The sequence below is a fragment of the Puccinia triticina genome, chromosome 7A (assembly GCF_026914185.1).
Source record: "Puccinia triticina chromosome 7A, complete sequence".
In the NCBI taxonomy this organism is placed as follows: domain Eukaryota; kingdom Fungi; phylum Basidiomycota; class Pucciniomycetes; order Pucciniales; family Pucciniaceae; genus Puccinia; species Puccinia triticina.
In genome coordinates, this window is record NC_070564.1 from 1,711,206 (window position 1) to 1,723,371 (window position 12,166).

The following is a 12,166-nucleotide window of genomic DNA, read 5'->3' on the forward strand; positions in this document are numbered from 1 at the left end:
AGTGGACACTTGTCAGTCACAAGAAAGGACTTCATGGGGCATCCAAGGCCCCAAAAAATTTGTAAAATATGTACAAAGAAACTCCATGATGTTGTGCACATTTTGCTCCCCCAAAGTTTTATTACCTGGTGTCAAATGGCGCATCCAGAGAGGATTGAAAAACATCATTTTTCTAATTCTCTACTGCCACGGGGTCGACATAGTGCATAAGTCCCTCCTTCGGAGGGTCCCTGCGGGACGGCGTCCCCCCTCCAATAGAGGGACTTGGTTAAGTTAGGGCTTGCCCCCAAGCCACCGATTTTGGCATGAGAGCTGACAAGCCTGGGGCCCAACCAACCCCCATTTTTCCTTCTATCCATGATCTCACACCCATTTTTTGCCCAATAGGGACATGAGTGGTGCGGCCTTGTAGGCATGCTTCTTGCGCAGGCAGCCATCCACGAATCAGCTGTTTATCCCCCCTGCTGGCCGCTGGGCATCCTTGCAAAATCACTGCTGCGCTCGATCCAACAAATCAAGGTTTTTTTCCAACTTCTGTAGATCAAGCATATCAATATAAATATCATGCATTGATCATGAATTGAGAATTGAACTTCTTCAAAAATATACATTTTCATTTAATTCCAAGCAGAAAATCCTGCTTCCATGCACATACTAAAGACACAGAAGTGTACAATCATTGCGAGAATCTTGGAAGCATGATTTTCAAAGCTTTGTAACTTCAAGACCGTTCAAGATAAAAACATATGGCCTATGAAGGTTTGAAGGCCAGATGGAGGGCTTCAATTTGGCCCCTGGGCGGCCCATTTGGCTCACAGGATGCTATGGTGGTGGGGTGTTGAAGTTTGACACCAGCCAAATGGGTTGAGGCGGTCCTCAGCGCTCACGCCCAATTTCCCCGCTTATGTACTCCCAAGTCCCTCCTTCGGAGGCTCGCGCTTCGCGCGAGGGGCGCCAGCCTGCCAACTCAGAAGGAAGGACTGACTAAGTTCGATCACCAACGGCTCGGGGCAGCCAGCCCAGCCCACCGACGGCTTGCAGCCCCAGCACCACCCCTGGCCCCTCCTAGTCCCCCTCTTCCGTCCCCGCGCACGCTCTCTCTGAAATCAACCCTGGGGCATTGTTGCAGGAAAGGAAAGGCTACAGAAAGGAACAAGGCGGCAAGAAAACGGCGACTGAACAAGGGATCAAGAACGAAGTGATTAGGCGACGATGGCGGTCGTCGGGATTGGGATAGGAACACAAGGGTAAGAAGTACATGCGCACAAGGACCACACCAAGAAACGGGGACGAGGAGGTGCGGCGACGAAGGCACACAAGGGCTACAATTTCGGCGCTCTCGCGCGCGCATGCTCGGCACCGAAGGAAAACAAACGGGCGGGGCGCCTAATAGGAGAGCCAGGCGGCAGCTTTTTGAGAGGGCTGTTGGGGAGGAGTGGCGGTGGATGGGGGGCGGGTGGCGGAGGATGACGAGACGAGGCGCGAGCGAGGACGGGGATCGGCCTGAAAAAACCGCATCGGAAACACGAGAGAGAGAGACCATCAGAGTGGGCAAGGAGTGCTCGGAAAGGGTCGAGGACTTACGTCTTCATGTCGTGCGGGTCTGGTGGCCGGGGGCAAGTGAGAAGAGCGGCGGTTGTCGGCGGTGACGGAGGGATAAGAAGGGGGCGCGAGCGTGCCGGAGGATCTGGAGTGGTGGAGGGCGCGGTCGGCGGGGCGCGCGGCGGCGATTTTCTCCGTGGTGGGGTGCTGGAGCCTCTTCATGGCGGATTTATGGCGAAGGTCGAGTTCCTCGATGGTCATGATCTTGCTCTCGCGGTTCTGAGAAGGAGGGCGGGGGGAAGGGGCGGGATAGGCGCCGACGATGATGCGGGACGCGGGGCGGGGGCGAGGGGCGTCCTCGGAGCGCCGGGCGAGGAGGGGCGAGAGGTGCTCGGAGGCGGGCCGGACGGGCGGCTGCTCGGTCGTGCTCCGGTGGTGGGGTGGGCGGAGCTCTTCGTGCTCGGGGATCCGCGGGGAATAGGAGATCCGCTGGGACGAGGCCGGGCCCGGGGAGGCGAGCTTGGCGCGGCCGGTCGAGCCCGAGGGCGTGGTGAGCGTCAGCTTCGAGGCCCCGCTCAGCGGGCTCGTCCAGGATGCGGGCGCACCCGGCGGGCGCGAGACGCGTCGGTCATTCTCGAACTTCTCAAAGTCTATCGATACCGTCCGCTCAGCCTGGCTGGACGGACGCGGGGCAGAGGACTTCTGCGGGGTGGTGTAAAGCGGCAGGATCGTCTCGGCGGGCTCCGCGGACGTGTCAAGCGCCAAATACTCGCCGGGCGCATTCGGAGTAGGATTCACTTCGGTGATCCCGAGTGAGCCGGCTAGTCCTCCGCCGACGTCCAGCGTGAGCAGATGATCGTTCGACGGCCGGGGTGTATGTTCGCACATGGTCAGCGGGGTCTGGGGCGTCAAGGGCGACGCGGGGTGGCGGGGTAAAAGCGAAAACTGGGAGCTCTTGCGCGCGTGGGACTTCTTCGGCGGACTGGCGGCCATCGTCACACTGTCCCCATCATCGCCGTGCCGTTTCTCCCAGAGCGCAAGGTCCGCATCCAAGGCCATCGATTGCCTGTAGGCGGCAGCATCCTCCTGCATTCTGCGGTCTTGATCGAGCTGTTTGAGTTCGTCTATCTTCTTCCGGATCACTTCCAGTAACCGCCACTGGACTGAGGCGCCCATGAGAAACAGTCCGGCCATGACCCCCAATTCGGCTGGAGTGAGGTATGCAATCAGCCGGGATTGTCGAGGGAGAAGACGGATTAGAATACACGTACCCTGCATCGTGACTGTGAATGGAAAGTAGCTGAGCCGAGGGAACATGCCGCCGAAGCCAACGATGTAAAGCCAGAACTCCTTCAGGCCGCCGGTGGTGAAGCAGTCGATGCCGAGCACGACGGCGGCGGCGCCCATGGCGGCCGTTGCGAACAGGGTCACATGGATGGTGAGCGTGGGGATTGTGGCGAGGACGAAGCCGAGGGAGGCGCTGATGAGGATGACGACCCAGCGGAGGCCGACTGCGGGGATGAGTGAGTTGCTTTTGAGCGACAGGATGAAGAGACTGAGCACGAAGCCGCCGCCGGCACTGGTGGGCAACAAACAGACTTCAGCACGGAATTGAAATGTTGGTGAATCTGAAATATTGCTGCTCACCCGACCAGGAATCTGGTACCTTTCCAGAAGATCACGGCCACTGCGCCCGCAGCAACAGCCGAAATAAAGCAAGCCAAGACAAAGACGCCCTGGATCTGAGGGGATGCAAGCAGAGTGAGAAGGGGCCGTTGTCAAGGGGGGGAGGAGATGACTGACGGCGGTGCTAGGGTGGCGGTCCTGCTCGATGACACCAAACCTGAGGATGGGGGTCATGACCAACAACGCGCCGACGAACGCGCCGGTGAGGAAGTAGCTCGACCTGTGGGGTGTGGAAGCGGTGAGCGGGGCGTATGAGAGAGGGATGGTGCGATGGACTGACCATCTGTTCCGGCCGCCCCAGAAGCCCATGGGTGCGCCGCTGACGATGAGCAGGACGCCGAGGATGGAGAAGGGGACGGTGATCTTGGTGTCCAGGGGCACGGCCTCATCCTTGTTGAGGATCGAGCTCGAGTTTGCCGAAGATGTAGGATTGGTGCTGTTGGTATTAGTAGGAATAGCAGTGGTGTTTGTTGTTGCTGAGGAGTTTTGGGCTTGCTGGGTTTGGTTGGTGATAGTGGGGCGGGGGAGGGTGGAGTTGGTGGGCGTGGGTGTGGCGTTGGGGTTGGCGGGCGTTGGCTGGTTGGTGGCTGGCAGCCGGGCAGCAGCCGGCTGGGCGGTGTCCTGAGCAGCAACCCGATGAGTGCTAGGGCCGAGCCAGCCGGTTGCTGCAATGATGAGGACGAATAGGAGGAGCTGATCGGGTGTGAACCTGGCCATCTTGCGGGCAAGCTTTCGCGTCTTGAGGTGTCTTAATCTAGATCGGTTGGCGTCAGTTGTTCTTCTGGGGCAGGATAGTCCTTGGGGCTGCTGTTACTCAGAGCCTGTCGGAATCAGGATGGATATCAATGGGCAGGATGAGATCAGGAAACCTTTGTGTTTATACGTCTGGCCAGCAGCCGGAGAAGAGATGAGAAAATGGAGTGAGTTGCGAGTGAGTGGCATACATGTGAGTGGGATGGGCCGGGGTCTGCGGAGGGCTTGCGAGTGTGTGGGTGGATGCGGCGTTCTGGGTTTGAAGCAGCGATGAGAAGAGTCAGCAGTTGCTGGAGACTGCGTGTGGTGGGCCGGGTGGGAGTTGTGTATCCAAGAAAGTGGGAAGGGGGGGAGAGAGGACAGGCGCGCAGGCAGCAGTGTGTCAGAAGGAGAGAAAGCTTGAATGGGGGGATGACAGATCGTTGTTTGTGGGTTGGGATGGGGGGGAGTGTTTTGAGTGAGGAGATTGGCAGCTGGACTGTGAGCCTGTGGAGCAGGACAGGGCAGAGAGAACGATCTACTCCAAGACGCGCCGATTCTGATCAACATCTACCAGAACAACCACTAACAGCCCGGCTCGGGATCCAAGCCAGGGATCTGATTCTCATCTTTCTGTGTATCCCGTGGAGCGCTGTCCCCGGGATAGTATGTGTACCGCCTGGCTTGGCTCCGAGACGGACAGCTCAAGCTATGCAATGCGAGAGCGGAAGGCGCTGGACGGCCGGCCGGACTGCTCAGGCTGGGATGGAAGCAGGAATGGAAGACTGACCAGGGTGTGTGGTGGTGGTGGCAGTCGGCTGAGGCTCGCTTCTGGGCAGGGCAGCCTCAGCCTCGCTTTAAGCGTGAAGAAGCACTTGAGCTCTTCTCGCCTGATCACCCCACCCCCCAGTTTGATCGACACCACACACCACCACAAATCTTATTCTTGTATCCGCCGCACCCTGCGACTACATGCCCAACACGAAACCCAAACCCCATCGACGCCCTGTTTGATCAGCAACACACACTGCCCGGAGACGACGACGAGCGAGATCTGCATCCTTCCATCCAAACACAGCCACCAAACAGCTCAGGAACATAGAGCCGGGTCAGGAGCTTATGGAGCGGAAAGTAAAACTGGGCTGATGCTTATCCATGCGTGTGAAGTTGTGGAGCAGAGAGAGCTTTTGTTACAGGAGGTTGTGGCTTGTTTCACGTTCGGTTGGCTGAAGCAGCAAGTATGCATTTCGTATTATGTATTTATGTACATAACGCGCATGTTAGGGCGTGGTGTCAGGGTGTGTGCGAGTCCGGGGCGCAGCTGGGCCCGCACGGGCGATGAACCCAGCCAGGAACATCCTCAGACGCCAGCGACGGGGGCCGGCCGGCTTCCACGGGCTGCTCCGCGAGGCGATCGCCGCCAACGCGCCCTGCCGGCTCACCCAACACGCCCGCATCCCCGCACCCACCCTGGTCGAGCTCTGGACGACGGCGATCAGCCGGAAGGAGCCGAGCGCCGGCTGGCTCGAGTGGCTCTTCCACTCCACCCTCCGCCTCCACACCGCCCCGCTCGCCGCCCACGACCGCCACTCGCTCACCCGCTTCCTCGCACTCGCTCTCGGCCTCCTCCTCCGCGCCAAGCCCGCAGGACCGCCCGCCGACCAGGAGGACCGGCTGCGATGCTGGCTGGCCGCCATCGACGTCTGGGAACAGGCCCTCGGCCCGCCCCTCTCGCCCGAGCTCGCCCACCGTCGACTGCAGATCGCCCGGCTCCTCGGCCAGCCCCTGCCGGACGACACCCGTCTGCTCGCGCCCAACACGGACCCCTACATCTTTGCGACCCTTCTGCGCTCGGCCGCCCGGCCCCAGGAGCTCGTCGCCCGGCTCGAGGGCTCCCAGGCCGAGCTGCTCCGCGCCATCAGCGTCGCCTGTCGCTCCAAGGGCCAGCTCATCCATCCCGCCCAGCCCGCCGGGCCCCCCAGGCCGCTCAGCCCCTCCGAGGCCCTCGCCCTGCTCGCCGCCCATCCCCGGCCCTCGCTCTGGAAGACCGGGCTGATCCTCGCCCAGGCCGAGTGTCTCGTCGGCCAGATCCGGACCCCCGACCACCCCCCGCCCGGCGGCCAGTCGATCGACCCGCTCCTCGACACCCTCCGCGCCCTCCTCGGGCTCAGCCTGGCCGAGTCCGACAAGACCCTCTACGGCGGCAGGCTCGAGGCGCATCGGCTGCTCCGTCGCCAGGCCGACGGCCTCGAGGCCCTCCTCAGCCATCTCCTGCTCTCCCCCCCCGGACTGCCCGTCGACTTCGGCCTCGTCTGCGAGCTCATCCACGGCGCCCTCCTCCGCCGAGGCCCCCACATCCTCCGCCCCCGCACCTGGAAGCTCCTCCTCTCCGCCCACCTCAAGCTCGCCGCCCAATGGTCCGGGCCCGCCGGCCTCGCCCGCCTCCTCCGTCTCGCCACCCGCTGGGCCCAGCTCCTCGTCGTCCCCCAGACCCCTCCCCCACAATACCCGCCGGTCATGTTCAAGAAAATCCTGCCCGGCGACGCCGGCCTGCTGCTGCTCGAGCGCGTCCTGTTCCCCGAGGAGGAGCTGGAGGCCCCGGCCGACGACGAAGACCGGCGGGCCGAGCAGGCCTTCGACCGCCTCGTCTGCCGCCTCCAGACCATGATCCGCTTCCTGGAAGCCTTCGGCAGCCCGCGAAGGTTCAAGGACCGCCGCCTGCTGCGGCTCATCTTCCTCAGCGTCCAGAAACGCGCCTCCCATGCCCACCATCTCTGCGAAGAGTCTCCACAGCCGCTGCCCGGCGGCTCCGCCGGCCTCGAATGGTCCTCCCGGCCGGACGTCTGGCGAGACCTGCAGTCCCGGCTCGCCCCCGCGCCTCCCCCCAGCCCCTCAACTCGCCCCCAGCCCTTACAGCCTCAGCTCGAACAGCTCCACGCCCACCCACCGCAAGAAGAAGCGGAAGAGCTGCTCGATCTGCGCCACCTCCAGTTCCAGCTCGAGCCCTCCTCCTCGCTCTCCGATTTCCTCCCCACCCACCATCCCCCAGCCGCAGGGGGTCGTAGTGACGGAGCGCCGGACGACGACGACGACGACGACGACGACGACGACGACGACGACGACGACGACGACGACGACGGGGCTGATCGGCCGCCTCCTGGCTCGGCTTCCGCCTCCGAGCCTCCCCGCGCCCAGCCGCACAACCAGCCTCGAAGCCCCACTCGAAACAACCCCGAGCAGCCGTCCGCGGACGGCAAGGCGCAAGACATCGCGGCCTCCCTGGTGCGTGTCCTCCCTCGTTCGCTGCTTCCACGCAAAACCCAACGCTCCAGGAACCTGACCTCGTCGCTTCTTTGCTCTCCAGGATCGGGCCAATCAGAAACTGAAATCAGAATCTCTTGATTACTTCGATCAGCACTCGTTGCTGACTTGCTTAGTGCACTTGGTCCGAAACAAGTTCCACTAACCCATCTCTTCCAAACCCCGGGGCTTGTTTTTTTACTCTGTTGTTTTTTTTATGTGGCCATGTCAAGAGGGCGGGATGTCCGAGGCAAGGCAGTTCTACATGGCCAATTGTTTCCAACTCGATGGCAAGAATCATCTCAATGCGACTGAATGCAGCCTCTGGGCACCCGTCTGAATTCCACAATAAAACAAGGGTCCGTGGGCCTCACCACGAAGTATAATACACCTCGTGTGGCTGGGCAAAAAGGTCAAGTGAGCAAAAAGGTCAAGTGAGCAAAAAGGTCAAGTGAGCAAAAAGGTCAAGTGAGCAAAAGGTCAAATGAGCCAAATGAGACTACCGCTCAAGAGAGACAGATGCGTTGTAGGGGAGTCGAACCCCTGACGAGGCCAAGTTCCGCGATGGCAAGGCCCCAGTTTACCGCTAGCCTAACAACGCTTGGCGGAGGGAGGCTTCTTGCGCCACTACAGCCCCCGTGCAAAGTGACTGCGGCCCCTGAGAAGGTAGTTGGTACACAGCAACATAGAAATGTCTGTGCTTAAACTTCCTAAGCGTAGGACAAGCAGTTGTGCACACTCCTGGGAATCTTGGACTCTCCTAGATACTTGTTGGTTTTTTTTGGAGAGTGCTAGCTTTCGAGTGAGATATTCTTCGGCTGATGGGGGGGATAAAAGTGAATCAGAGTGTTGGTTAAGCTCTGCTCTTGATTCTCATCCCGACTTCTCCAGCTTGGCAAACCACGGTACGCTTGAGAGACCAGCCAGCAGAGCCTTATGCGGAAGTGTGTTCTTGGCCAAACACGATTTGCTTCAGGGATTGGAGAATGCGGCCGATGAGCACTTGCAAAAGATATCTAGTCTCACCAGATGACCAACGTTTGTATGAAAAAACTGAAATACTCCCCAGAAACTTGATCTTCCCTTTGGACGTGGAGGAAAAACAATGTGCTCGATTGATTGAGATAAAGTTTCATTACGGCCTCTTATAAGCAGCCGCACGATTTGCTAGGGGTGCTATTGGCTGCCCAGAACAAAGATGATACAACAACAGACGTGGCGAGTAATGAGAAGTTAGATTGACCCAAAGTGAGATGTAATCAGAAAAGATCCAAGGGAGGCCGACGGGTACATTCTGCAACGGGGAAATTTCCGATTGGTAAGCGATAGAGCCGCGTCAGCTCGAGCAAGTCAGGAAGGTGACCAGCGGGGACTGAAATCAGGGGAAACAACTCGCCTGGAGTTTGAACTTTGCTGCGCCGTCATCATGTAGTGGGATAAAGCAAACACCAGCTTAAAAGAAAAGTGTAGGTTAGACCATCGTGACTAATCGGACGTAACAGAGTAACAGATGGGGAGAAAATGTCACATACAGGGCAAGCGAGCCGGATCTTTAATTCTCAGCATCAAAACAAACAGAGGGAAGTGGTTCAGCAAAGACAAGCCAGTGCCAATGATTCCATGGATCCACACAATGAACACGCGGGTCTAAAAACCAGATGTGAAGAATAGGGGGGAGCCGTCAGGTATCTCAGCATGGAGCTATCAACTGTGGCAATTCCTTTTGAAATTTTTCCGCCTGCTTACTGTACTTGCTAGGATGTAAAATGCCAGAATGGTTGGGAATAAGAAGATCGCCAGTGTAAACAAAATCGTCCCTAGTATTAACTGATCAAGTTGATAAGTTGCCGGTTCATTTCGTTTTCTCAATACGCTGTACTTCCGACCTGTTCAAAAGGAGGGGGGGGGGGGGGGGAATAATACAGAATACGCAATCGTCATTTCAACTCGAGTCACCCATCGTACCATCTTCTGGAAGAGTAGATTACCCCTGAAAATATTAAAAAGGACACTAAGAAAGCGTAATTGGCAATCAAAGATAAACGTAAACAACCGATAAATTATCCATAGATGGAACGTCGCAATCGTCAAGAAATCGGAAGCAATGGCCAGTGTGAATGTGTTCCCGAATAAGCTGACAAAGCCGACAATCCAAATCATTCTGGGTAAGATTAGATAGGCATGTTTTAAAACATCTATTTTGAGGAAAAAGAATCGGAATACATCGCCCGTACAACAATGTCAATGTTCTGGACAGTTTTATACGGGCTGGGATAAGTCAAAAGTTTACAGACAGATGTGCCAAAAGTCGACGGCCATGTTTGAGCAAAGACAGAAAGCTTGGCCGAGTTGATCGTTCAATTTTAATCCAACTGGATACGAATTAGTCCAATGTAGCGCCCTTTTAACGAGAGTAACGGTGTACGTCTGGGCCACCAAAATGAGTAATCTCAATATGCTTTTTCTTGGGAGAAAGAAACTAGTGGCAAGTGTAAGCTTACTTGCAAGTGATACTCGAGCCAATCGGCCAAGGGCTCCGAATTTTCCATCAGAATCGCCCCACTTGTTTGACCAAAAATTATATCGTTTGCGATCAACCACAAAGTATTGAAAAGCCTGGTTCGTATCAACAAAACAATTCCGTCAAAGGTTTTGGCTCAGCTTGATGAGAGAGAGAGAGAGAGAGAGGTTTGGGGCTTAGGGTAAAATACATGACATATTCGGCGCGTCGGCCCGAGAGATCGGCATCTTCTTCCCGATTGATCTTTCGATACCGGCTTGGCCAACTTGAAATCTCGGCCAGACGGACATTGAATTGTTGGACTGAATCAGTAAAACGTCGCCCAAAACGACTCAGCTTGTTTTTCCCCTGTGACTTGGTGGTAGTGAAGTATTAATGGTGCAAGGGGTAGAGCAAACAACACTCAACGGAAGGTGGATAGTGCAAGGATCGAATCGAGGTGGTACGGTAAAGGATGACTGCAAGGGGGACCATCAGGTTTTGGAGTCGCGTTCTTCCGATCAACAGTTTTTGGTGTGCTGTAATGATGAATCCTGTTGTGGATTTCTTCACTAGAGTTTACCTGTTGGCGCGTTATCAAGCCCAACGTTGGGAAAAAATAAGGTTAAATTCAGGAGACCCACGAGTGGAAAAAGGGAAATATAAGAAAACCCCGGGAACATTCTGCACAAAAAATGGAACACGTCATAAAATAAAACGGGGATAAGACTTACAAATTGGATGACTTTTGACATTTCTCTAGGATGTCCACATTCCGGCCCGGGCATAGCACGATGAGGATACAACTGGTCGAGTAGCTTAATCTTTTGAGCCAGCGGTTCGTTTCCACTTGGTTTTGATGATGAAGCGAACTGGCTCGACACTAAGGAGGGCTTGAGTAATGGCCGAAGAGAAAGAAAATGATGTCTTCGCATTGATGGACGCTCGTATATCACCAAGATCGTCTCCTCTTCATCCTTCAAACCCCTACATAACCAATGCTGAAGTAACGTCAGAGTACATAAAATACGGGCTGGGAAATATGAGACTTAAAAAATACTTTATCTGAAGTGTCCCTCTATGGTATGTAATTGTCATCCATCCTTCGTGGCCGTGTGATGGACTTGGGGAGCCTGATGAATTGCCTTCGGGGTTCAGTTGGCCTAAGAGACGAGCCTTGGAGCTCTCATGCATTCCGTCCAATTGCCTGATCGGTTGGTTTGACGAAGTCTGCAAGATACCGGATACAATCGAGAATGAGCATCCATATTTCCTCTTAATCTTGCGAAAGGATCCGATTTGAGCAAGGTTTCATGAACCACCGGCCAGTTTTCTACCAGAGTCGCGACGCAGTAGACCGATTCGATCTTCCATCCGATCAGATAACCAGTCGAGTCAAGAGGGTGATCGTTGGGCCAAAACAAATGCAAGGTTGAGGTTGATGGTTGTCGTTTTGTTGATTGATTCTGTTCGGACATCTCGCGAAAGCCACGGCGGGAGCGGTTCAGAAGGATCCTCGCCGTTTAAGATGGTCGCTAGCTGTCAGCCGATACGATCGCTTGGATCCCTACATCCACAGAGAAACGAAAGTCGTCCAATCAGTTCATCCCGCAAACTATTTTTCTTCAACATCCAAAAGATTACCTACGTAGTCTGCAACTGGGCCAAGGAAACGGATGGCTCCAATCACAAAGAGCACAAAGGAGAGTACAAAGGCAGATAGGACATATAGCGGGCTCAGTTGAATGGCCATCACGGTGAAGCTTGGTTTGCCATCTGGATGGCTTCCCGTCGCATCTGGGACCCCCAATCTAGCTTTTGGGCCTCCACACCACTCTGGGAGACTGAGAAGTCACCCGAATGTGCAACAGTTTTCTTTTGCGCGCAAATTTGACTTTGGGCCCCAAAGTCAAAATTTTAGCAGAAAAAAAAAATCCCAATTGGCTGGAGGGAAAGTATGAAGCCTTCAGTGCTACTCACCCTCAGCCCATCCTGCCCCAGGCCTCACCTTTCATTTGACACAGGTCTCATCCCGTCAATCCCAACCATTCTCCCTATACTGTATTCTGAAAAGGGCCAGTCTTTCTGCACTCCAAAACATTACCACATTGACTCCAAGAATGTAGGGCATGTGTAAGGAATCTTTACATGGACTCCAACAATTGTATACGCAAGAATTTCTGGAGTGTAGAATTCTTGCACTTCAAAAAACTTGGAGTGCACAGTGCACACTACTACTAGGCTGGTTTCTTGTTTATATGGGGGCGCGGTGGAGATGCTCTAGGATGCTCTAAGCTAGGCTCGCGGGGCATGGAGGGACTTGACTCTTGAGATACTCGCACACAGCCTCCAGCCACATAAATATCTCAACCACTTGAACGCTCGCAGTGCCCAGAGTTATTCCCT

General features: G+C 55.9%; 3 protein-coding genes across 3 annotated transcripts; 1 reads left to right on the forward strand and 2 right to left on the reverse strand.

Annotated features, from left to right (window-relative positions):
* Positions 1-1,386: 1,386 nt before the first annotated feature.
* Positions 1,387-3,945, reverse strand: PtA15_7A201 (uncharacterized protein; the record flags this gene model as incomplete). Its single annotated transcript, XM_053170784.1, has 7 exons — positions 1,387-1,503; positions 1,585-2,750; positions 2,814-3,121; positions 3,190-3,284; positions 3,346-3,448; positions 3,509-3,723; positions 3,862-3,945. The coding sequence occupies 7 exons, from the start codon at positions 3,943-3,945 to the stop codon at positions 1,387-1,389; spliced, it is 2,088 nt and encodes a 695-aa protein (XP_053022030.1).
* Positions 3,946-5,298: 1,353 nt separating this feature from the next.
* Positions 5,299-7,426, forward strand: PtA15_7A202 (uncharacterized protein; the record flags this gene model as incomplete). The annotated part of the gene is made up of 3 exons (XM_053170785.1): positions 5,299-6,918; positions 7,141-7,242; positions 7,325-7,426. 3 exons carry the CDS (start codon positions 5,299-5,301, stop codon positions 7,424-7,426), a joined length of 1,824 nt encoding a protein of 607 aa, XP_053022031.1.
* A 969-nt stretch (positions 7,427-8,395) lies between these two features.
* PtA15_7A203 (uncharacterized protein) lies at positions 8,396-11,238 on the reverse strand (the record flags this gene model as incomplete). Its single annotated transcript, XM_053170786.1, has 12 exons — positions 8,396-8,554; positions 8,657-8,712; positions 8,793-8,907; positions 9,007-9,146; positions 9,249-9,455; positions 9,555-9,687; positions 9,762-9,876; positions 9,972-10,083; positions 10,190-10,343; positions 10,495-10,747; positions 10,821-10,990; positions 11,080-11,238. 12 exons carry the CDS (start codon positions 11,236-11,238, stop codon positions 8,396-8,398), a joined length of 1,773 nt encoding a protein of 590 aa, XP_053022032.1.
* Positions 11,239-12,166: the final 928 nt, after the last annotated feature.